The 25,790-nt window shown below is 49.8% G+C and overlaps 2 protein-coding genes across 5 annotated transcripts in view; one reads left to right on the top strand and one right to left on the bottom strand.

Annotated features, from left to right (window-relative positions):
- The window catches only part of Szrd1 (SUZ RNA binding domain containing 1), a 28,520-nt gene extending 24,782 nt beyond the window's left edge, over positions 1 to 3,738 (top strand). For all 4 annotated transcript variants that reach the window (XM_036180039.1, XM_036180038.1, XM_036180037.1 and 1 more), the window contains one exon: positions 1,610 to 3,738. In XM_036180039.1, the coding sequence (XP_036035932.1) occupies positions 1,610 to 1,712 (103 nt within the window). In that variant the 3' untranslated portion in view covers positions 1,713 to 3,738. The remainder of the gene's footprint in view (positions 1 to 1,609) is intronic.
- Positions 3,739 to 5,017: 1,279 nt separating this feature from the next.
- Positions 5,018 to 25,790, bottom strand: part of Spata21 (spermatogenesis associated 21) — a 27,837-nt gene continuing 7,064 nt past the window's right edge. The window contains exons 7-14 of the mRNA XM_036178628.1: positions 14,603 to 15,042; positions 14,022 to 14,110; positions 12,841 to 12,978; positions 10,270 to 10,341; positions 10,042 to 10,159; positions 6,335 to 6,513; positions 5,559 to 5,742; positions 5,018 to 5,075 (exon numbers count right to left, since the gene is read on the bottom strand). Coding sequence (XP_036034521.1) covers positions 5,018 to 5,075; positions 5,559 to 5,742; positions 6,335 to 6,513; positions 10,042 to 10,159; positions 10,270 to 10,341; positions 12,841 to 12,978; positions 14,022 to 14,110; positions 14,603 to 15,042 — 1,278 coding nt within the window. The remainder of the gene's footprint in view (positions 5,076 to 5,558; positions 5,743 to 6,334; positions 6,514 to 10,041; positions 10,160 to 10,269; positions 10,342 to 12,840; positions 12,979 to 14,021; positions 14,111 to 14,602; positions 15,043 to 25,790) is intronic.

Below are 25,790 nucleotides of genomic sequence, written 5' to 3'. Positions count from 1 at the left end.
TACCAAACCTGACTGCCTGAGTCCAGTCTCTGGAACCCTCCCAATGGAGAGAGAACCAGCCCCGGCAGTTTGTCCTCTGACCTCCATACTCATTCATGTTTTGGGGTGCACATGGACACTCATATACATACATACAAGAAGTTTAAGATTTTTTTTTTTAAAGAAAATATGATTGAAGATTGAGGAAAATACCAGATGTCACATACATGCACACATGAACACACAAAACCCTGTTTTTAAGACAGGGTCTCATGTAGCTCAGGCTAGCTTCAAACTCACTACTATATAAAGGATAACCTTGAATGCTGATCCTTCTGTCTATACCTCCTGACTGGTGGCATTCCATGCGTGTACCACATCACCCGGTTTATATAGACCTGGAATCAAACCTAGGGCTTCATACATGCTAGGCTGGCCTGGCGGTCCTCCTGCCTCAGTCCCCCCAGCGGTAGGGTTATAGCCACACCACACCAGACTCGTTTTTTCTTTTCTCCCCAGTGTTGGGGGCTGCACTGTTGGCAGGCAGCCTGTCTCTGCGATTGACCCCAGTCCTCTACCCTGATGCCGTCTTTGGCTTGCTCTTCTGGGCTTGGACAGTTGTGAGGACAAGGAAGTCTGTACCTTCATGGTGGTGGTTTGGTTTGCCTTTTGGCTTTTTGAAACCAGGTTCTCACACATGCTTGCATAGAATTCAGTGTAGCCCAGCCAGCCTTGCTCTCAGGGTGATCCTCCTGCCTCCCCAGTGCTGTTAGAGGCATGTGCCACCATGTCTGGTGTGGTCTGTTTTGAAGGAACATGCATTCTGTTTTCTCCTCTTAGCCTGCACCTGTCTGGAGTGGGAAAGTCCATTCCCTTCTGTCTTTTCTAGTACTAGGAGTCAGCAGCTAGCCTCGTGGTTTGGAGGGATGGAGGAGGCAGACAGGTGGGTACCAGCTCACTCCTGAGTGCATAGCTAGGGCCCCAACACTGGAACAATCTGTGGCAGTTGGTTCTGTGGAAGACGTGGTAGCCATGGCTCCTCCTACCCTGGGATGGGGTGTGCACACTCCCTCTACTTACAGATAAGTCATGGCAAATGAAAAGGGGCAGTGCTGTAACTGCCCTAGAAGTTGACATAGACCGTGGACCGTTAGCTCTTTCCCACAGGAGCTGCCACAGTGGAAAATGTCCCTAGTCCGCTTGCTGAAGAACTAGGCTCAGTACCTCCAGTTGGCTGGTCACCCTACCCTCAACCCTAGGTTGATTTTAAGGTTCAGGGACTTGAAACTGGAAGGGGCTTAGTTGGTATTAGTGCTGCGACATAAGCAAGAGGACCCCAGTTTGAATCCCCAGTGCCCACATAAAGGCCAAGCAAAGCTACAAGTGACTGTAACCCCACACTGGGTCAGGCAGAAGGCTGTAGAAGAGCTCAGTGGATCCCTGGAGCTCATTGGCTGGCCGGCCTAGTCAGTTGGTGCATTCCAGGTTCAGAATAAGGTGGAGAACAGTAGAGGGTGATACCTGACGATCTTTGGCTGTATACACACCTGTGCACACATGTCCCTGCTCTCAGCAAATATTATTTGGCCATCTTTTATCTCCTCAAAGCTTTCCTCTTGTCTTCCTTTAGGCCAACCAGGATCTCCCAACCCGAAGACAGCAGGCAGCCCAGTAATGTGATCAGACAGCCTTTGGGTCCTGATGGGTCACAAGGCTTCAAACATCGCAGATAAATGCAGGCAAGAAAGGATGCTGCTGCCACCGCTGCCACCACCATCGCCTCCTGGATTGTCTGCCATGGGTCGCACTGCCGTGGCAGACATCTGGACTTGAGCAGAGGGAACGACCTGACTTACTTGCACTGTGATCCCCCTTGCTCCGCCCACTGTGACCTTGAACCCCATGCACTGTGACCTCTGCCTCCCCCCTTCCCGCTGTGATTGGCATGTTGACAGGGGCTGTCCCAAGTCAATAGAAAGGGAAAGGGTGGGGACTAGGGGAGGATTGGGGGGACCTACCAAGGACTCAGAGGAGAGGGTCAGACGGTGCCACTTGGGGTACAGCCAGTGCCAGCAATAACAGTTTATCATGCTCATTAATTTGGGATTTCAAAACACAAATGAGAACTTCCCCCACCCACCCCAAGTGCATGTCGCCATCACTTAAAGTAAGTTCCATTGAAAATATCCTTTCCTTTTTTTTCCTTCCTATTTTTGTTTGTTTATACAAATATCTGATTTGCAAGAAAAAGTGCATGGAAAGAGTTTTAGCAGTTTAATGAAATTTTTAATTGAGAAAGGGTAGTTTGGTAGTCACTTAAAGATGTTTCTAGGAAATCTGCTAGAAACATTAACCAATAGGATTTTGGTGAGCTTAGCTTCTGTATTCCTACTGCCGCCCAGAAAAGGCGGGGCTCCGGAGCCTCCAGTAGATGAGCACTGTGCCTATATCACTTCCTCCAGCTAAGTCCCAGCTAAGTTGCCTAGAGACAGCTCAGAGCCTGGGGGAGGGTGCCAACCTCACTCACCTCTAGTATTGTGGGAGATGGGGAAAGTGAAGTGACAGACTTCCCCTTCCCATACCCCTCAGGGTGGCTCCCTACCAGCCGGGTTTGCTGTTTCTAGAGGCGGGCAGGGCAGGGAGCGTCAGGGAGGAGACCGCACTCGGGGCTCAGAAGCAGGCAGTGGGGGCACTTGTCCAGTGTGTGCTGTCAGCACAAGCCCAGGAGAGTCTGGCTCACAGCTCCAGGCCTTTGCTGCTGTGGTCAGAAGCTAGATAGGCCTGTCCCTTCCAGCAAGACTGGAACGCTTAAGGACCTGTGGCGTGCCACATTTGTTGATGGCCCTGGCTCAGAAACTATACCTGGTACATTTCCCGAGTGAAAGAGTACCGTAGGAATAGAGCAGTTGGAGGAGAGTTGGAAGAAGAAAAACTTGGCATTGCAGAGGCAGATGGTCGACAGGTTTCTCAGGCCTTGGCTGCCCTATCCCTTCTTATCAGAACGAGGCTGGTATGAAGGCCATTTCTGTCCCCAAGCCTGGAGATTGGCTTTGGCTCCTGATGGGGAGAGGCTTGAGAGGGCAGCTGTGTCCCACTGGGTGCTCTCAGGCTTTAGTCTTTTCCATGCACTTCGCCTTATCCCTCCGCCAGCCTGACAGCCTCCCCTCTCCTGGCCAGCACACAGGTTTGGGAGTGGGTGGTGTGGTGTGGGATTAGGGCAGCTATGGTGGCCAAGGTGATAAGCTGAGTTTTGCAGGATCCCACCACCTTCGGTCCCCTGGTTTATGCCCCGTAGCAATGGCCCACAACATCTTCCCCTTAGGAAGAGTCTCTTCCATAACATAGACCTACCTGAAACCAGGGGCTTCTGTGAGCGAGCTGGAGCAGAGCCTCAGCGACAGGGTTGGCCACCCCAGGAGTGGGTAGGAAGGGAGTTGGCTACTAGCTTGTAGTCTAGGGCCCAGCCACAGGAGCTAGTGGTTTCTGGTTGGAGGACAGACTGTCCTTTCTTTGGAGAAGGATGCAGAACCCTGCTTGCCCTGCCCCTCTAGTAGGAGCTAAGGGGCAGCTGGTGTCTGTATATTGAGAGCTTGCAGGGGTGGCTCTCCCGTCCCACTCTGGCCAAAGGCGGCCCTGCCCGCAGTGTACGTGTGCCTGCCCACCAGCAGTCTTGCATTTGGCCTCCTAGATGGAGAGGTGGCTGGCACAATGAGAGAGAAGGAAGGAAAGAAAGAAAGAAGGAAAACAGACTGGTGTTGGGGGAGGGGGGGGCATGGGAAACGGTTTGGATTTTGTGTGTGTTTGTGGGTTGTTTTTTTTTTTTTTTTTTTTGTGTGTGTGTGTGTGTGTGTGTGTGTGTGTGTGTGTGTGTGTTTTGGGTTTTTTTTCCTCCCTTTTTATTTTTTTGGTAGTTGTCTATAACTCCATAAGTGCTTTTTTTCTCGTTTTCTTTCCTTCTTTCAGTCTAAGTAAGTTGCAGGCTTTGGCTTGGAAATTCCCAGGGGGATGAGGGGCAGGAACCTGAGGCTGCTGCCCTTTGTCTGCCTTCATGGTACTGTCCCTTCCCCCAGCTCTTCCTGGACCCCATGAACCAGGCCTCAGTCCTTCCAGCTAACCGCTTCCCATGAGCCACCTCTCTGATGTCAGCCTATAACCAAAGGAGCTGGGGGTCCAGGTCTGGTGACCAGCCCTTCTCAGTCCCCTCAATCAGGGTGCTCCCCACCTGCAGGCAGGAGGCAACACCCTATCTGCTGCCATCAGCCCCTTCCAGAGCCCACTTGTCCCGCCCAGCCCTGTCCTGCCCTGCCATACCCTGCTCTGCCCCATCTGGGGGTGCTCTGCTCAGGGATGGGCCGGCAGGGCTGCATCCAGTCTCCCTGGTGAGCAGAGACTCAAGAAAACCTCTGGGGTCCTGCTTCTGGTCACATGACCCCAGGGGGGACCCTTGGGCATCTGTACAGAAGGGACTGGAGGGAGGGCCGCACCCTGCAGTCTTCGCTCTGCTGGTGTAGCGGGCAGCTCCCCACCCTAACCCCCACCTTGGGCTCCTGAGTCGGCAGATTAAGCATTTTATAAATTGTATTTTAAATACATGTTTTAAACTTGTCAGACATTTGTTCTCGTTTCTGGCTTCCTATTATACTGTGGTTGCTTGTCCAGCCCTGCGGGGGTTCCTGCTCTTTAGAGGCCAGCTGCTTTCAGAGGCTGAGGCTTTCTGGGGTACTTGGCTTCAGCCCGCCACTGTAGGGCTCCCAAGTCTTGAGTGGGGAGACAGGGGCAGCTGCAGCAGGAAGCCCCAACTCCCCCAGACAGTGTTTCAGTGAGTCCTGCCTCAGACTCAAACCTGGGGGCATGCTGGAGCTCTGTAAGTCACACAGGGTGGTGAAAATTGGGGCCTTCACTGACATCAAATACAGAGGCTGAAGTTCTTGGTGTTTATTGGCTTACCAGGCCATGAAAGCAAACTCCCAAAGCCAGGCCCTGCCCCACGGCCCAGCTGTCTATAAGCCTTGAACTTCTGGAGCCAGGATCCAGATGATCAGTGGGTTCGGGCTGGCACGGAGCTAAGCCACTTTCTGCTGTCAGAGTTGTGTTCCCTGGGAAGGAGAGGTGGGCAGAAAGGGCTATTTGTCCTTCCCACAGTCCTGCCAGGTTCATGAGCCGTTTCATGTACTTGGGGGAAAGGTGGCTTCTAGAAACAGTGGAGCCAGAAGTTGGGCTTGTGGGGGGCTGATCCAAGTCCTGGGGACTCTTGAGGGAACATCCCCTTTCCAGTTTCTAAGCTGCTTGTCACTTAGAGCAAAACCAAGGGGTTCCCATGCTTGAGCAATGGGGAGCAACACTGTCCTAAGAAAGATGGCAGGCTCAGGACTGCTTCATGCTTAGGCTTTTGTGAATTGTCTCTGGTGTACAGGCTTCAGCAAAGGTAACTTTCTTCCCTGCCCTTTCTGTCCATCTATCCTCTCTGGGGCGAGCAGTTTCCCAGCATAGTCTTTTAGAAGATGGATTCCCCAGTACTTAGGCCAGGGGCCTCTTCTAGATAATAAGTGGGCTGAGAGGCCCTGGCCCTTAGTACTCACCTGCTTCCTTGCTGTCCTGACTGAAAGAGGAGGCCATGGAGGTCAGGGCCCAAGCTTGTAGAGACACACTGATCCAGCACAGGATGGTTATGGCTACCCTGCTTTCGACGGACCGTCTTCTTCTCCAGCCTCGGGCAGAGTGGGATGCAGGGCACCTGGGCATAGGGGCTCTGCAGATTGGCAGCTGGGATAGGCAGGAACAAGAGAATTGGGAGCATGGCCAGCCCAGTGAAACTGTGGGTTTGCCACATAATAAAGTTGAGTTTGGGCCAATCCTTAATGTCTGAGCCTCCAAGATGGAGAGGAATTGGTACCCGCCACACAGATGACGGGGTGATGTGTACGGTGCTGAAGGCTGAGCATAGAGTAAAGGCTAGCCATACCTTACAGAGAAGCTTGCCCAGGAACATGGTCAGGCACACAATTTGGGGGTGAACCCAAGTGCAAACTGCCTTTGCCAGCATGCTAGCTGGAAAAATCACTGAAATATCCTTGGTTGCCATTCTGTCAAGTGGGGTGATCGCAGGGCACATCTACAAAAGGCCTTGCATTGGAACTGACTCTGGTGGGCTCTCACATAGTTAGTTCTTGGGATAGCCTTGGCTTAGTGTTAAGATGGGAAGGTCGAGTCTAAAGGATGGAGCTGGGTATTGTGTGATATGGACCAGCCCTATTTGGTAATGGTTCCCACAGCTAAGCCCTAGGCTTCATCTAGCGGGGTCTGCCCACATGGACAGGGATCTGTTTGCCAGCCCAGGCTGCTCACTGGCCCTTACCATAGTTCTGCTGCTTCAGCCGGCCCAGGATCCTCAGGACCCTTCGTTCTGGGACTTCCAAGCTGTCTGCTTGCTGCTGAGCATTGTAAGGAAGCTTCTTCCTTGATCGCAGCCCACCCATATTCGATTCTGTCTCTCGGGTCTTGGAGGTGCCTTCCTTCAGCTTCTTCTGGTAGTAGCTGAGGAAGCACCGCCCAGCAGCTCAGCTTAGCTGTGGTTAACTCACCCCATCCTCCTGACCCCCCTGTTCTGGCTGGCCAGTTGTGTGGCAGGACTGAAGCCTCGGGGGTCAGGAGACTTAGTCCCCTTAGGAAATAAAAGGGCTGGGTAGTGGTGGCACACGCCTTTAATCCCAGCACTGGGGAGGCTGTGAGTTTGAGGCCAGCCTGGTCTCCAAAGCGAGTTCCAGGAAAGGCTCAAAGCTACACAGAGAAACCCTGTCTCAAAAAACAAAAAGGAAATAAAAGGAAATGGTTCTATCTACCCCATCACTGCAAGTCACTTGACTTCTGAGCTTCAGATTTCCCCCACATTGCTAAGATGGGGGCTGAATGTGCATATGCTGGAGGATTATACATGACGTGAGACCCATCGGGGCACCAGGCAAATAGAGATTGGTATATATTAACTTTCTGTTGCTTATCTCTTTGCTTAGGTACATTTCTGCTGTAAACCAGCTGAACAGAACTGGGGATGTGGCTTGGTTGCTAGAGTGCTTGCCTAGCAGGCAGGAAGCCTTGGTAAACTTCCCTGCTGAGCTTGGTGACACGCGCCTGTAATCCTCTGAGTGGGAGGCTCAGAGTTCTCAGCCATCCTTGGCCACATGATGAGTTCTAGGCCATCCTAGGATGCTTGAAGTCTTTGTTGTGAAACAACAAACCCAGCCATGCAGCTGGCTCCACCTCATCTAACCTGGAGCTTAAGGCTGTATCAGAAAGTCTGCTGTCTTTGCGTACTGGCCAGGCTCCCACCCCAAGCATGCTTGCTTGCTTTCTATTTCAGTTTGGAGGCAGCTCTTGCTATATCACCTTGGCTGTCCTGGAACTGGCTGTAGCCCAGGTTGGCCTCAAACTCCTGGTCATCCTTGGACCTCTTGCCTCCTCTGTGCAGACATTACATGCATGAGCTGCCATGCCCCGCTCAGTGTTGCCCTTTTATCACTTGCCTTTTACCTTATTAAGTGCATACAGCAGCAAACTGTGTTAACCGTTTCCGCTGGCCTGCAGTAGTGAAGGGCTGCCACACACAAGGACCGTGTGTTTGTGTTAGCCTGGCCTCTGACTCCAGCCCTAGTGCAGCACTCACTTGTGTAGTGACTTTCAAGGTTCATCTCAGGCTGCCACAGGCAGAGATGCAAAGGAATTCAACACCAAGGGCCACCAATGGCATTCCTCTCTCTTCCCAAGCCACCACTCAGTTCTCGAGACCCAGGGGTGTGCAGCTCAGTGGCACATCCTAATGTCATCTCTCCTCTGCCACCCACCCCTCCCTTCCTTCTCTCTGCCCCTGCGTCAGCTACCTGGACACAGGCTGGCAGAGTCAGACCATATTCAGATGTAAAGATCCTGTGTCAGGAGTGATGGGTGAGCCAAGAGAAAGGAAGGGGTGGGGTAGTGACAAGGGACTGTTTGCTCATGGTGAGCTATCTATCAGCTAAGACAGGGAGCAGACCTGGCAGCTGTCTGGAGGAGGAGCCTGCGAGCCTTCATCACCAAGGAATGACCTGAGAACTGAGATTTAAAAATGTGGACCACCACATTTGGCCAACTTAAAATGATTGGCCTTTGGGAGGTGGGCACAGTGACGTGTGCCCATAACTCTAATGCTTGAGGGTGAAGCCAGAGGATCTCGGGTCCCAGCTCAGCTGGGATGACACAGATCCTATCACAAAAAAGGAAAAACTTAACTCTCCCTGGGGCCCACTCTATCTTTTCTTGTTTTTCTGGTTTTGTTTTGTTTTTGTTGTTTTGTTTTTCGAGACAGGTTTTCTATGTGTAATTTTGGTGCCTGTCCTGGATCTCACTCTGTAGACCAGGCTGGCCTCAAACTCACAGAGATTCGCCTGGCTCTGCCTCCTGAGTACTGGGATTAAAGGCGTGTGCCACCACCGCCTGGCTGGGCCCGAGTCTTTTGCAGCCTGTGTTGTGAAAAGGTCTTTCTCAAGTAAAAATACCTATGCAAATGACCTGGGAGCTCAGCAGCCACCTTCCGTCATAGAAATAAGCACCAACCCCTGGGCTGGAGGTATAGCTCAGTGATGGAGTGAAAGGGAAGTGGAGACCACAGAGGAAGGAGGGGGTAATTCAAGAGTTTGGGGATCTGAGACAGGAGGATTGCCATCCTGGACTACATGAGACCCTGTCTCAAGGGGGTGGGAGGAAACAGGAGGAAGAACCATGGTTATTTATCCTCTGGTATTTGGTAGATGTTTTCTCAAAAATGAGTGACATTAACTGACACCTTAGGTTAAACCTATGACAGCCCTGTCTGCGTATACAAAGGAAAGATCTTCTGAGCCGCTGTGATGTCTTATGCCAGTGCTGTAGTCCTGGCTAACTAACTCCTCTGCACAGGTAAGGGACAGTGAGGGAAGAGGAAGCCCGTAGAATGGGAGAGGATCTGTGCTTGCTGTATACATCTGCCAAGGAGTGATACCCAGAATATACAGAGAACTCAAAAGCTGGGTGGGGGCGGTGCACACCTTTAGTCCCAGCACTCAGGAGGCAGAGGCAGGTGGATCTCTTGAGTTTGAGGCCAGCCTGGTCTCTAGAGCAAGTTCCAGGGCAGCCAGGGCTACATTGAGAACTCCTGTCTCGGAAAACCAAACCAAACAAAAACAGTCAAGAAAACAAACCATCCAATTAAAAGCCAGGCTAAGGATGTAAACAGTCCTCAAAAGAAATACAAATGGCTAAGAAAAGACCTCAAAGTGTGTCCGGCAGCAGCAATTAGAGAAATTCACTTTGAAACAACTTCGAGATGTCAATTTTAGTCCTAGTCAGAATAGTGAAGACCAAGGAAACAGCTGACAACAGATGCTGGCGAGGGCGGGCAGAAAGGGGAGTCCTCAGGGTCCAGTGTTGGTGGGACTGAAAACTGGTGCACTGGAAATCAGTGTGGAGAATTCTCAAAAGGCGAAACATCAATCTACCGTATGACCCAGCAAGTCTTAAAATACGCTCATTCAGGACAGGAAGTAGAGGGCGAGGCTCAGAGATGAGCTGGGCCTTCCAACTCCACCCATCGCTTTTAGTCCGAGAGCGGTCATATTTAGCCTGTAATCATTTCTTCCTGGGCTGCCCACTACCTGCCCATCACCCTTCCTGCGAGAGTCCTTTTCTAAGTGTTCAAGTGTTTCAGGAAGGATCACTGTCGTCCTGCTGAACCAGGAGGACTGTGAGTGTGGGGCTGCCATTGCCACCCTTCCCACTGGGAGAGCCTGGCTGAGCTTGAAGCCAGAACCTTGAGATGGAGAGGTAGAGAGGAAATAAAACTTGACTGTTACCACCCAGTCTCCTGGATCCAGCCACTCCTGAGGCCCTAGCTGATTATTTGAACCATGCTTTCCTCTTTCGCTTAGGCAGCCTAATTGGAGTTTTCTTTCAGTTGTACCTGAGAGTCTTAACCCTCAACCATCTTCAGCTGCTGAAGCACTAGCTGCCATTTCTGTCTATGTCCCCCACCCTCAGCAAGCCAGCCCCTCTTACTTCGTGATCTCCTCTAGGGCCACCTCCGGCAGGGCCAGCATTTCCACCAGCAGAGAGAGGATCTCAAAGAACAGTGTGTAGGGGTTCGGGGGCGACATATCCATCAGGACATTCTGTTCTGGGGACACAGAACAGTGGCTGCCATTACTCTTAGGTGGCCTCTGATGTACCCCATCAGCCTCCAGATCCTGCTTCTAGTCTGACTGCCCTGGGCTGACCCCTACTTACCCACAGAGCAGAGGAAGCGTTTGGTGTCTGTCATCACTGCCAAGAAGTCTTTAAAATCCACATGACCATCTCCTGCAGTGTCAGAGGAATAACAGGGTGAACGGGCCCTCTGCAGCAGGCCCAGCTACTGCAAGCCAGGTGTGGGGTCCTGGTCCCGTGTTATCGTGTGCCCCCCCCCACATGCTGTGGGGCAGATTGTCATGGCAGCGCTGAATCACACAAAATGTGGACAGGAAAAGCCAAAAATCACAATCTTCTGGTTAGAAACTATTGGACCAGGACAAGGCTTGTAGCTCAGTTGGTAGAGTGTTTGCCTAGCATGCACAAAACGCAGGGTTCGGTTCCCGATTACCACGTGAACCTGGAGGTGGAGGGAGGACGGTTAATACTTCAGGGTCATCCTGGGCTACATAGCCAGCTCCTTGCCAGCCTGAGCTACACAAGACCTTGCTAAGGAATATAAGAAACTACTGGACTTGTATTTTATTTATTTTTATTTTATGTGCATTGGTGTTTTGCTATGGGTGTTGGGATCCCTGGAACTAGAATTACAGACAGTTGAGTACTGCCATGTGTGTGTTGGGAATTGAACCCGGGGCCTCTGGAAGAATGGTCAGTGCTCTTAACCACTGAGCCATCTCTCCCATCCCTGGACCTTGCATTCTTGAGACAGCAAGTGTGAGTTCAAAACTCAAGTCCACCGCTGCTTCCCATTCATGTAACCATGGAGTGGAGATAGTCATAACAGGGCTGCATGTGTACATAGCACATGCCCACTAAAGGCCAGGACCTGTCATTCCTGAGTGCTGGTCTCTGCATGAGAACATGGACCTACAGGATTCTAGCTAGACCTCCAGGTGCTGCAGGATCCACCAGACTCCCGTTCATAGCCTTGTCTCACGCCACGCTCCACAGCAGTAAAGCTACTTTCCCAGAAGGCCACATTCTCCTTTTTCAAGGTCTCTGTGCTGCTCCCTGGTCACATTTTATTTATTTTATGTGAGGGGAGGCGGTATGCTGGCCACATCACAGGTGTTGAGGTGAGAATACACCTTTTGGGAGTCTTGGGAGTCAGTTCTCCTTCCACCATGTGAGTCCCAGGGATCAAACTCAGGTCATGTTTAGTGGCAAGCATGTTTACAGCCAAGCCATGTCACCTCTCCTTTCTCAGAGGTTCAAACCGGGTCAGATCCCTCACCAGACTATCTCCTAAAGCATGTGACACCTGGAACTTAGAGAAGACTCTGATGGACAAGGACTGTACGTTTTGTCCCAAGCTGTATCCCTTCATTCATGTTCTCTGAGCTGCTTGACAATGGACTAAGGCGTAAGGACAGGGGCAGGCAGTGGTGGCACACGCCTTTAATCCCAGCACTTGTGGGGCAGAGCCAGGCGGATCTCTGTGAATTGAAGGCCACCCTGGTCTACAGAGTGAGTTCCAGGAAAGGCTCCAAAACTGGACAGAGAAACCCTGTCTCAAAAAACAAAACAAACAAACAAAAACAACAACAAAAGGAGGGGCGGGATGCTTAAACCCTGGCCACAGATGGGGCTCAAGGCTCTTGTCCCTGTCCACATCAGGCAGAACTGGTCAGCTACGGTTGAATCCCAGGTCTTCCTAGGTCAACTGTTTGCTGCTTCACCACACCCCTTGAAGCATGTGTGAGGAGTGTGAGCAGGGGCAGAGGAGGCAGTTGTGTGCAGTGGTCAGGACGCAGGTCCTGCATGGCCCTACTCTTCCCTGTGTCAGGCCACTCCCTGCCATCTGCAAGTGCCTCATGCCACGTCTCAGGAACTACTGCTTCCTTCTCTCTTTACCTGACTCCTGTTTGATTTGGCACCACTTGGCTTGAGTGGCACCTCCTCCAGGAAGCCTGCCTTCCTGACCCCCGTCTTCCAAGCTGCTGTAACTGTTGTTTCCATGTGTTTTGCTTAACTTCTGTGTCAAACCTTGCCCTGTGGCTTGAACTGCCTGGGAACCCTTGAGGACAGCAGGGCTCCTGTGTCTTGGTACCTTGTACAGGAACACCCACAGAAGGCATTCCATACTTGTTGCATAGGTAATGCTAACAGCTGCTGTCTCCTGACCTGCAGGCTCTGTCCCACCCTTTGCCTGGCTCACCCCATTTTATCTTACAGAACTTGATGAGGAGGTTGCTACTAATAGCTCCATTTTATATAGAGAGAAACTGAGGCCTAGCAAACTGTAGTGACATGACCAAGGTCATAAGGCTGATAGATGAAATGCAAGGGTCATGGAGGAATACTTGATGTGCAGGGGCTCCTGAGGTTACCTACACCATTGGTCAGGAGGTAGGTCCTGGTCACCTCTGGATCCCCAGAAGGTGGCACTGCACAGTGTACTGTTCAGGGAATATTAACTTCCAGAACCAGGGCCAGCTTGCGATAGTCTTTGTGAGGGCAGAAGAAAAATGCAGGCACGGTGGGTTCAGATGTTAGGGACGCTGGCCTCTGACCCAGAGCTTTACACCAAGCAGAGGTCCTTCCAGCAAGGAGCCCACGTGTGGGTGCAGCCCCTCTCTGGGGCTCAGGGAAGACCCCCTTGCTCACCATTGACATCGGCACTCATCAGGGCTTCTTCCACCTGGCTTGGGGTAAGGGTGAAGCCGATCAGGAGCAAGATGTTCTTGAGGCTTCTCACATCGATCTCACCAGGGCCGTTGAAGATCTCAAAGTAGCTGCGGAAGGCTGGCAGGGGAGACAAGGTTAACAAGTAGACACTCCTGCATTTCTTCTTCTTTTTAAACTTTTGTGTGGCGTGTGTGTGTGTGTGTGTGTGTGTGTGTGTGTGTGTGTGTGTGTGTAATAAAAGTGGTGGCTTTGTGCATACGTGTGCATGTCATGAGGAAGACATAGGTATCCAGCAATATTACTCTGTTTTATTCCCTTGGGTCAGTGAAAGCATCCTGGAAAAATCTGAGGAAAGAAGCCACTATGATCGAGAAGGTTCTAGACCTTAGGAAGAATGTGAAGCAGTTGAAAACTGTTGTTTTCAAACTAAATCTCAATCTTGTGATTTTACCAATAAAGACTCGGGGGTCGGATGCTGGAGTGAAAACCTGCTAGCTCAGAGAGGCTGAGGAGCAACCAGCCGACCTTCCTCCTTAGCTGGCATCTCAGAAAGAGAGCTTCTCTTTCATCATCCCAAACCAAAAAACTTCCAAGTTCCAAAGTCCCTCCTCATTACTTCCTGTGCATTTCTCTATCCATATTCTAGACTCCCTCTTACTCTCTTTCTCTATGGCTACTTCCTATTATCTAGTTGCTGGCTCCACCTCTTGACCCAAGGTTGATTTTATTTAACACAATCTTGAGGTTCACAGTCTGATCAAAATATCCCACAACAGTTCTCATCCATTCTTCTAGGGCCAACCCAGCATGAGAAAGTAGGGTCAGGGGGCATCCCCAAGGACCATAGAGCCCTCACCCAGGGTAGGAGTTCAGCACTGTTCAGCTTTGTTAGTGGGGTAAGGTGTGATAGGAAGTAGGGACTTGTTCGAGGCTGGTGGCCTTGTTAAATGGAGAGGGATTATTTAGGATGGGTAGATTTCTTGGGGACCCTGGCTCCCCTCCAAGCTGCCTCTAAAGAGGACTGGTGGAGTGGCCTTGAGTGGGGAGGTGGCCCACCTCCTCTTCTGTGTCCTAGGCGAAGTACAGTTGACCCCCTGCTGGGGACACTGCTGGGTGTGATGGGACAGTGGATCAGCAGGGCAATGGTGTGAGATGCTCACCCTCCTCTTGCTTCAGGGTGAGGTGCTCCTCAGACCGCTCCTCCCAGCTCTGATACAGTTTGAAGAGGCCATGCTCTTCTGGCTCCTGCCTGTAGGACAGTTTACCACCATCTCCCACCTGCCCCTGCCCCTGCCCCTGCCCCTGCCAAGGCTACCCAAGGTCAGGGGAGAGAAAGCCGGCACAGCACAAGTTAGGGAAACTTCCCTGAGGGACTCTGGTGGTAAGAGGCCACAAGTGACAGGAGACCCGACCCAAGGGAGTGAGGCAGAGCCACAGGTGGTTCATGTGGGGGGGGGGCGGAGAGACTGGGGGTACAGTACAGGGGTAGAGTGTTTGTCTAGTGTGTGTGAACCCTTGGCTTCCACCCCCAGCATCAGCAAGAAGAGAAAGGAGGAGAGGAGGGAGTGGAAAAGGGGCCTGAAACTTGGGGGGCCCCTGCTGGGAAGCACAGAAAGGAGACTAAGAGGAGAGGGGGCCTCATGAGGGCCTGAGCAAGGACAAGGACCAGAGGGTCCACGCTGGAAACAGACTGGAAGTGGGGGCCCTGTCGAGATGGTGGGCTAGTGGAGGTGGCTCCTACCGTGTCTTGGCATAGTTCAGGTTTCTCTCATTGCTCTGGGGTAAGAACTCTGGCCATCTCCAGCTCAGGTCCTGGGTGGGGGCTGACAGGACTGAGCCAGGGGATCCCACAGAGGCAGGGGCTTGCCCATGGGCCGGTGGTCTGGCCCACAGTGGGACAGTAGCTGGAGCTGAGGTGGAGGGCTCAAGCAGGGTCAGAGGCAAGGTTGGGACTGAGCTGCTGATAGGGCCTGAGGTGGAGACAGAAGTCAGGGTCCTGGGGGACCTCCGGGTTGTCAGAGTCCGGGCTTTTAAAGTCCTCCGATGGGTGGCTTCCTCCTGCTCCTCCACCTCCAGCAGGCACTTCATGAAGCCCCGATGAGAGCTCCTGGGGCCCTGGGTGCCTGCAGCTGCCGAAGCCTGGTGTCGTTTCTCCTTCCTCTCAACAATGTCTCTTAACTCCTACGGGCAGGGGTGGAGGGCATGTGGGATACCTCCAGCCAGTCAGACTGACCTACAGAGCTTCTAGTCTCCTGCAGAGCCTCTGGGGATGCTCAAACTGTCCTTTCCCCTCCAAAGCTGTGGAGGAGGTACTTCAAATCTCCATGTACCACCCCAGGACCCATGTGGTGTTCTGGGTCCACAAGTGACTCACCACCTCCCACCTGCAAGCTATGTCCTGAGTGAGCCAATTTCCTTCATTGCCACCCACACAGCTGGTAGTGACCTTGCTTCACTCCTGATGCCTATTTCACACAGGTGTCCCCAGCACACAATGGGCACTCCAAATACTGTTCCTTAGTCATTCCATAGAGAACCATGCCTTGATCTGCCATCCCATCACCGGGTCAGCCTACCTGCTTCAGACCAGCCTTTCTCCATCCCTTACTCCCATCAGAAGCCTTTTCTTGGTGCTAAGGATAGAACCCGAGGCCTCACTGGTAACAGAATCACTTGCACGTCTGAGGTGAGGTGCATCCCTAGCTCCCCTAACGCCCCCTCCCCCCCTGCGCTTGCTTTTGTAAAAGCAAAGCAAAGCTGGGCATGGTGCTGCTCACCTTTAATCCCAGCTTCCACCTAGAGGCTCTTAATCTGTAACTCTAGTACCAGGGGATCTGTCACCCTCTTCTGGCTTCCTTGTGAACTGCATACATGTGGTGCACAGGCATACACACACACACACACACACACACACACACACACACACACACACACATATATATATATATATATCTCCAGGCAAACACTGCCCCCCTCACCCCACCCCAGAGTACTACAAAGACAACAAAATAGGATATTTATGATAGAGTAGCCATGGCTGGTGGGATATTGAGATTGGATGGTCAGGGAAAAACTGCTGAGAGAGTGACATTCGAGTTGAAGCCTAAACAACTTGGAGGAATTAGTCAGGGCAGCATCTATGGGGAGACAGGCATATGGAGCAGCATGTGCAAAGGTCCTGAGGGAAATCAGCTTGGCGTACCTGCAGGATAGAAATCTCACAGGAGTAGCTAGACATAGAGCCTATGTGTTTGGTGGTTTGGGGACTTACTCTACAAGGAAAAAGCTGGAACTGGGTGATGGGGGTTGGGAAGGGACGGATTCAGAAATGACTTTGCAGGGCTGAGAGGGATTGCTGATTCACTGAGTGTGAAGTGATTGTAAGAAGATAAGAAGAATAGGAGCCATTTTGAGCTGACTCATAAGTTTTGGGTGAAGGGCTGGGGGTGCAGGGCTTTGCTGAGGCAAAGACTGGGCCAGGAGTGGGTGGGAAAGGGGACATTGTGGAATATTAGTTTAAGATGTGTTACATTTGTGTATGTTGTGGAATATTTGTTTAATCATGCAAAGATGTGTTGTATTCTTTTTTTTTTAGCTGAGGATCGAACCCAGGGGCTTGTGCTTGCTAGGCAAGTGCTCTATCACTGAGCTAAATCCCCAACCCATGTTGCATTCTTTTATGTTGCATTTGTTTAACTCTGTGAAGCTGTGTTACTTTGCCTGTCTAAAACACCTGATTGGTCTACTAAAGAGCTGAACAGCCAACAGCTAGGCAGGAGAGGAATAGGTGGGGCTGGCTGGCAGAGAGAATAAATAAATCTAGGCTCCAGAGAGGATCGAGGAGTGAGAAAAGGGGAAAAAGAGGGCCCCACAGGCTAGCCACCAGCCATACAGCCAGCCACAGAGTAAGAAGGAAAGGTATATAGAATCAAGAAAGGATAAAGCCCAGAGGCAAAATGTAATAAGAGAAACGGGATAATTAAAGTTAGAAAGGCTGGCTAGAAACAAGACAAGCTAAGGCTGGGCATTCATAAATAAGAATAAGCCTCCTGTATTAATTTGGGAGCTGGGTGGCAGGCTCCCTAAGAGTAAAACAAAACCAAACAACCTCAGTGGGGGTACAAAACTCTGCCCTGGTCTGCAGTCTGAGGGATGAACTCACTCTGCCTGGCAGTTGGGTATGTAAGCCGGGAGTTTCAAGACTAAGTCTGGCATGGAGATTAGGATTTGGGAGTCAGCAGAGGGACCGGATGCAGTCTCCAGGGGAGAATAGAGAGGAGAGTGCAGAGGAGCCAGGGAGGGAGGCTGGGAGGCCAGCTGCAGAGCAGGAAGAGCCCTGAGGTCCAGGTGCCCTGAGCTCCGTGGGTATGGAAGGTACGAACGGACATGTATGTGCCATCAGTGGTCAGAGGACAATTTGGGAGTCAGGAGTCTTCTTCCTGTGTGAATCTTGGGGTTGAACTCAGGTCATGCTAATGCATCCTTCTGGCCTTTTCTTTTAATTACATGTATTTACTTAATGTATTGATTTTGAGACATGGTCTCACTGTGTAGCCGTGATTGGTCTAAAACTCTTTGTAGCCCAGGTTGTTCTTGAATTCTGTATCCGCCTGGCTCTGCCTCTTGAGTGCTGGAGTTAAAGGTGTGCACCACCACACCAGGCTACTGTATATGTATTCACATGAAGCAGGTGAGTTGCTGTGGTGTCCAAATGAAAGCCAGGGGACAAATAGTTGGTGCTCTCCTTCCAACCTGTGGATCCCTCTGATGGAACTAAGGTTGTCGGGTTTGTTGGCAAGGGCTTTTGCCTGCAGAACCATCTCTCCCCAACACACACTTTAATAAACTAACAACTTGAACAGGCCTTGACTCCCTGTATAGATGAGAATGACCTTGAATTTCTCCTCTTCCTTCATCAGGATCCCCAGTACTGGTATTACAGGCATGAATCACCATGCCTGGTTTGTGAAGTATGGGAATCCAATCTAGGAGTGTGTGCCAAGCGAACTATCAACTGAGTCTCATCCCTCCTAACTTTATGGCTGTTTCTTTCTCTTTCTTTTTCTTTCTTTCTTTCTTCTCTCTCTCTCTTTCTTTCTTCCTTCCTTTCTCTCTCTTCCTCTTTCTTTCCTCTTCTTTCTTTCTTTCTTTCTTTCTTTCTTTCTTTCTTTCTTCCTTCTTTCTTTCTTTTTCTTCCTTCCTTCCTTCCTTCCTTTCTTTCTTTCTTTCTTTCTTCCTTTCTCTTCCTTCCTTCCTTTCTCTCTTTCTCTTTCTTTCTTCCTTCTTTCTCTTTTTCTTTCTTTCTCTCTTTCTTTCTTTCTTTCTTTCTTTCTCTTTCTTTTTTTGGGTTTTTTGAGACAGGGTTTCTGTGTATCCCTGACTGTCCTGGAACTTTTATCTGTAGACAAGGCTGGCCTTGAACTCACAGAGATCCACTTGCCTCTACATCCCAAGTGCTGGGATTAAAGGCCTGGCTGAGGCTGGATCTTTCTTTCTTTTTTAAAAAAATAATTTATTTTTCCTTTGTATGCATTGGTGGTTTTGGCTGCATGCATATCTGTGGGAAGAGATTGGTTTTTTACCAGCTGGTTGGTTTTAGGAAAGTAACCAGATCAAGAGGGCTCTGCCACCCTGATGGATTCATCTCTTGCTGGAATATTAATATGGTGGCTTTGTCAGGAGGTGGTGGATTGTTCTGGGTTAGGAACATGCTTGGGTGTCAGGTGTCCACAGAAGTGGACTTGTGGTCAGCCGCCGTTGTCAGATTGACTAAGACATGCTCAATGGGGTGCTTCATGTCTTTAATCCCAATACTTGGGAAACAGAGGCACGAGGACTTCTGTGTTTGAGGCCAGCCTGGTCTACAGAGAGAGAGTTCCAGCACAGCCAGGGCTACACAGAGAAACTGTGTCTTGAAAAACAAAAAACCAAACAGACAAACAAACAAACAAACAAAAAAAGGGAGTCGGTGGGAGAGAAGAAACCAGCCATAGGAATGGAGATCAGAACTGAAGTGAAGGTCCACCCACCTCATTGACTGACACAGTGGACTCCAAATCAGTGTTTGTGGTGGAACTCAGGCCAGGACTTGGTTGGACCGCTGGAGTCTCCTCCTTGTTCTCTGGGTGTATCTGGGTGTTTCTGTTTTCCATCGTTCTGGAGCAAGCAAGATTCCCAAGGGGCATCAGCTGCTGTCACCAAGGAGAAATCCAGCCAAGTTCCCACCAGCCCTGGGACCCCGTTGCCACATCTTGCTACACCTGAAGCCTGGGATGAGCCGGTCTGGACTCGCAGAAGCAGGGCCAGGTTGTCAAGAGGGAGCCTGTGCTTAACTAGGCGCCAGTCTAGTAGCAGGAGCTCATCTGATTCTTTAATGCTCACAGTGAGCCTGAGGAAGAGGCTCAGGAAACATGCCCAAGTCTAGAGTGGGCTTGGACCTATGACCTGTGCAAATGTCAGGTCTTTGCCTCTCTGCCACAGCGCAATCCTGCTCCATCCTCAAGCCTGCTTAAGTATCTAGAGGAAATGGAACGCTGGCCTCATCAAAATGAAACATTCAGGGTCTTGTAGGACATCTCAGAGCATTTAAAACACTAGTATACATTTAAAAGAGAGCCCGTTAGGGGCTAGAGTGTACCTAAATTGGTAGTGTACTTGCCTAGCCTACACAAGCGCCACATAAACCCAGGTGTGGTAGCCCAGGCCTATGATTCCAGGTCTCTCATTGGCCTGGAACTTGCTAAGTGAGCTAGATTGACTGACCAGCAAGCCTCAGGGGTCCAGCCTCTCTCTGCTGCTCCAACGCTGACAACTCAAGGGTGTAGGACTTCTGCCTGGGTTTCTTATTAAGATTTATTCATTTTTATTTACACATATGTGTGTGTGCCTGTGTGAGTTTATGTTCTCCATGTGCATGCAGGCTCCCAGAGAGGGCAAAGGGTGTCAGATCTCCCTGGAACTGGAATTACAGGTGGTTGTGGCACCATGTGGGTGCTGGGAACTGTACCCGGGTTTTCTGTTCAAGAAGACACATTGTTCTAACCACTTAGCCATCTCTCTGACTTCCCCACACACCCCCCCTCTTTTAACAAATGAAACAAAACAGGGGTTTGGGTAACTGAACTCAGGTCCTCATGCTTACAGAGCAAGTTGTTTACTGACTGAGCTACCTCCCCAGCCCAGGCTCCTTTAGAGCAACATAAGCTCTTTTTCTATGGCAACGTCATGGCTGCTTCTCACATTCACTAGTTTTCGGAGGTCAATACCCACCCCCCATCCCCAAAGCCTTCTAAGGACAGCCTATGACCTGGAGGATCTCAGAGGCTTTCCCCTTCTAAGCCACAGTAGGCCAGCTACTGTCCACAGAATGACCTTCTTGCTGCCGGAAGTCCTTCCGCTGTATTCTCTTCACGGCCCTGTGAGGTATGGGCTCAGACCTTCCTGTTGCATAGAAAACAAAACAGTACCTCAGAGTCACCCAACATCTTGCCCAACACCACACCCAGGTCTCTTCAACTCCTCACAGGATTGTCCTGCCTCTTGGAAACATGGGCCCCTTATTTACCGTTTAAGGGCAATCACCTGCACCACTGACATGCCAGGCTTTGGGGACACCCTTGGTGCCCCCCACCCCAGGGGTACAGATAATTTTGGCTGACCCAGACCCCGGCTTTCTCCTCTTGCCCCTTCAAACCCCTTCTGTTATCTCACCTACCTCCCCACAGTGAGTCAGACCCTGGACCCCAGCTCCTCTGCGACCCAGGTTGAAAATGGCAGCTCCTCTGCGACCCAGGCTCTCAAATGGCACCAGAAGTTGTGACTGTGGCCAAGTTTCCCTTCCTTCCCCTGTGGTTTATCACTTCCCCCCACCTCTTTCCCATTAAGGATCCCCTAACCATCCCCTCCTCTCTGGAGCTGTCCTGCTCCAGAGGGGGCTTGACCCTTCTGAGAAAAATCTCCTCAGGCTCTAAGACACACCTCTCTTTGTCCACTGTCTCCATATCAACCCCGGAATTTTCAGGTCTTAGTGTTCCACAAACCAGTCTTAAGGGAACAGAGGTCCCCAAGGAGGACGAGGCCCATCTGTAGCTAGCTGGCAGATAAGTCAAGGAGGAGAACCTCTGGCCAGGCTGAGGGGCACAGACTCCAGGGACAGAACAACGGGGGTGGGGGTGGAGATGACAGGCTTCTTTCTCTTACGTGACCCCATTTTTTTGTGAGCAACTTTCTTTGAGCTGTGCCTCACATACCATACAGTATGATTATTGAAAGTCCACCTGTCAGGCTGGCAAGATGGCTCAGTGTGCTGAGTCAACACACACACACACACACACATACACACACACACACACACACACACATACTAAATAAAATGTAATATATACACACACCATATATATATATATACATATATATGTATATATATACATATATATACATATATATACATATATATACATATATATATGTATATATATATATATATACACATATATATATATATATATATATAAAAGAAAGCCCACTTGTCACTTAGTGGCTATTAGCACAGTCACAGGGTTGGGTTCCCAGTATTGCAACTTCATGATATGTATCTCAGCCCATAAAGCAACCCCAAATGCTTTGGCCATCACTGTCAGCCTTCCTGCTGGGCTTCAGCCCTTACAGCTACCTTTCCGGTGCTGTGAACTTGCCGTTCTGGGATTTTTACAGAAACGTGCTCATACAACCCAGTGTTCTCATGGTTTACCTATGTGATGGCAAGCATCCAAATGAGGCTTCCCTTTTTAAAAAGTATTCTTGTGTGTGTGTGCGTGTGTGCGTGTGTGTGTGTGTGCGTGTGTGTGTGTGTGTGTGTGTGTGTGTGTGTGTGTGTGTGTGTGAATGCAGATGTTAAGAGACTGAAAGGGGTGCTGAGCTGGAGCTGCAGATGGCTGTGAGCTGTGTGGGTGCTGGGAACTGAACCTGAGCCCTCTGCAGTAGCAGCCAGTGTGCTCAGCTGCTGAGCCGTCTCTCCAGCCCCTCTCTCTGCTCTCTTATGCCTTGGCTGTGCTTGCTTTGGTTCTACATTTACCAAGATGCCAACTCATCTTGTTTGGTCCCATAACCTCTCTGGAGAAAATGTGGTCAGAGTTTCTTTGTCTATTTATATTGTTTTTAGTCTTAGTCCATACTGAGTGTTCCTTATACTTTATACCAGTGGTTCTCATCTTATGGGTCATGACCCCTTTGGGGGCTTGAACAACCCTTTCACAGAGTTGAATATCAGATACTCTGCATACTAGTTATTTATATTACAATTCATAACAGTAACAAAATTACAGTTATAAAGTCATAACAAAATAATTTTAGGCTGGGGATAATGACACAAGGAACTGAATTGAAGGGCTGTGGCATTAGGAAGGTTGAGACCCACTGGTCTATACATTCTAGACACAAGTCTCGTGCTCTGTATGGATTGCATTGATTTGGATTGTATTTTATTTTCATTTGTCTGTTAGTTGATTATTTGGTTTTTGTTTGTTTGTTTTTTGAGACAGACAGGGTTTCTCTGTGTAGCCCTGGCTGTCCTAGAACTTGGCTCTGTAGACCAGGCTGGCCTCAAACTCACAGAGATCCATCTGTCTCTGTCCCCCGTGAGTGCTGGGATTAAAGGAGTGTGCCACCACTGGCCAGTGCTGTTTAATATTCTCCCTTTCCAACTCAGTTTGTAGACCAGGCTGATCTTAAACTCACTATGTGGTTAAGGATGACTTTGAACTCCTGATCCCGCTGTGGCCACTTCTCAAGTGCTGGATTAGAGGCGGGCATCCAGTACCCAGCTCTTTCTCTTTAGTTCCGTTTCTAGTGTCGTAGCGAAGAAGATATCTGATTCCTTTCATTATAACATAAACCCCCAAACGTGAAGACATATCTATTTTTTTCCCTTCTATGAGTTGAGTGGTTTACCTCTATATTTAGTCCTATGCCCCCGTGAGCTGTGGTTTGCCGTCTGAGTCAGAAATCCAAAGGGCTTCTTTAAAAAAGGAAAAAATATTTATTTGTTAGAAATAAAATCTGGTGATTCATTTTCAAGCATGCCTATAGCCATCTTAGATCTAGCTACAAATGAACAGAAATGATCTAGGTAACACTAGCTGGGCCTGGTGGCACACACTTTTGATCCCAGCATTCAGGAGGTAGAAGCGGGCGGCTCTCGGTGACTTTGAGGCCAGCCTGGTCTATAAAATGAGTTTTAGGACATCCAGGGTTATGTAGTATTGTGGAATATTAGTTTATTAAGATGTGTTAAATTCATTTATATTGTGGAATAATTGTTTAATGATGCAAAGATCTGTTGCAATTTTTATGTTGCATTTTTTTTTTTTTTTTTGAGCTGAGGATCGAACCCAGGGCCTTGTGCTTGCTAGGCAAACACTCTACCACTGAGCTAAATCCCCAACCCATTGCATTTGTTTAACTCTGTAAAGCTGTGTTACTTTGTCTGCCTAAAACACCTGATTGGTCTGATAAAGGGCTGTACATCCAATAGCAAGGCAGGAGAGAGAAATAGGCAGGGCTGGTGGGCAGAGAGAATAAATATGAGGAGAAATCTAAAGAGAGAGGAGCAAGAAAAGGAGGAGAGTGGGATGCCTGGGAGCAGCCACCCAGCCACCCAGCCAGCCATGGAGTAAGAATGAAGGAAAGATATATAGAATAAAGAAAGGTAAAAAGTCCAGAGGTAAAACATAGTTAAAGAAAGCTGGCTAGAAACAAGCCAAGCTAGGGCTGGGCATTCATAAGTAAGAATAAGACTCTATGTATTTATTTGGGAGATGGGTGGCAGGCCCCCAAAGAGTAAAATAACCAACTACAGACTGGAGAGATGTCTCAGAGGTTAAGAGCACTGACTGCTCTTCCAGAGGTCCTGAGTTCAATTCCCAGCAACCACATGGTGGCTCACAGCCATCTGTAATGAGATCTGGCGCCCTCTTCTGGCCTGCAGTTGAACATGCTGTATACATAATAAATAAAATCTTTTTAAAAAAATAACCAACTACAATGTAGGAGACCTTGTCTTGGGGCATGAGAAGAGTGAGAAAGGAAAAAACTTCTCAGCAATCTTTTAAGAAGAAACTTGAGAGCCACCAAAATGTCCTATATGACTAGTGAAATGACTGTCCCTTGAGGGTCCGCACCCACGCTTGCGTCTGTCTTAGCCCCACTTGTCTTTGAAGAGGTTTGTCATGCTTCCGTAGTGGCTCCAGGAACCTCCCCTCACAGTCTCTTCTAGTGTCAGGGCGTCCATCTTTGACCATGCGGGGAAATTGCTGGGTTGCTGTTAGTTGTTTGGTGGTATTCTTACCCTGCGAGGAAAAGTCACGAAACATGACAGAATCCACTAACAAGAGTTTTATTAAGATAAGAGAGAGAGGGTTGGGGATTTAGCTCAGTGGTAGAGTGCTTGCCTAGCAAGCACAAGGCCCTGGGTTCGATCCTCAGCTCAAACAAACAAACAAACAAACAAAAAGGGTAAGAGAGAGCAACAGATGTGAATAGGCCTGTGGAAAAGAAATGTGATCAAGAGAAAGGAAGAGCTGGGGTGTGGGGATATTGTGTTCCCCGAAATATTGTGTGTTCCCCGAAATAAACTTATCTGAGGTCAGAGAGCAGGATTGCCACAATATTAAACAGGAGGATAGGCAGTGGTAGCACATGCCTTTAATCCTAGCATTTCAGAGACAGAAATCCCTGTGGATCTCTGAGTTCAAGGCCACATTAGAAACAGCCAGGCATGGTGACACAAGCCTTTAATCCCAGAAATCCAGCAGACGGCAGAAAGTAGAAAGATATATAAGGTGTGAAGACCAGAAACTAGAAGCTTTTGACTAGTTAAGCATTTGGCTGGTTAAGCTTTTAGGCTTTGGAGCAGCACAGTTCAGCTGAGATCCATTCTGAATGAGGAAACAAGACCAGCTGAGGAACTGGCAAGGTGAGGAAGCTGTGGCTTGTTCTGTCTCTCTGATCTTCCAGCATTCACCCCAATAACTGGCCTCGGGTTTGATTTTATTAATAAGAACCTTTAAGATTCCTACTACAGCGGGGAATATAGCGCAGCTTGTAAAGGCTGGGCAGTGCCTGCGCACCCAGGCTCATGTGGCTACTCCACGCATGTGCGTAGATCACATGGTTGCGCTGCGCGCTTTACGCAACCACGCCAAGCCACAAGGTCCTGGTGCCTAACGTGGGGCACGAACCCACGACCCTGAGATTAAGAGTCTCATGCTCTACCGACTGATTTGGGCGCCAGATATTGGTGAAATTATTAAGGCCACTCCACGTAGTTAAAAGGGAGGTTTATTTTGTGGGGTAACTTACAAATGAAGGGATAGGTTGTAGGGTCTGGCAAAGGTATGGCGCAGTATGGTGGTGTTCTCTGGAGAACTCTGCTCAGTCTACCTCCTGCGTCCAGCGTCCCAGCACCAAGAGAGAGCCCTCCTCTCAATCCTGGGTCTTCTGCTTCCTCCTCCGCCCCGCCTTGTGGGCGTGACCATTACCGAAGCCTCAATGGGGGTTGGAACTTCCAGGCCAATGCTGGGATGGCTATCCACTACATTTTTGCTTTGTTTTTTGAGACAGGGTGGGTTTCTCTGGGTAGCCCTGGCTGTCCTGGAACTCTCTATAGGCCAGGCTGGCCTCAAACTCGTAGAGATCTGCCTACCTCTGCCTCCTGAGTTCTGGGATTAAAGGTATGTGCTGCCACTGCCCAGTGAGAAAGAATTGTTAAGCAAACTTTTAAGAAACAACTTGAGAGAGCTGTCCAAATGGTTTATCTGGCTAATGCTAAGACAGTTAGTTATGGCTCTCTGGAGCAGCCAGTACCACCCTTGCGTGTGTCTTCCTTTCTGCAGCTTTTCTTGCGAAGCCCACACTCATGTCCTTGAATGACC

Source organism: Onychomys torridus, chromosome 2 (genome assembly GCF_903995425.1).
Source record: "Onychomys torridus chromosome 2, mOncTor1.1, whole genome shotgun sequence".
Taxonomy (NCBI): Eukaryota; Metazoa; Chordata; class Mammalia; order Rodentia; family Cricetidae; genus Onychomys; species Onychomys torridus.
Note: the sequence above shows the minus strand (reverse complement) of the source record. Positions and strands in the feature narration are given on the sequence as shown.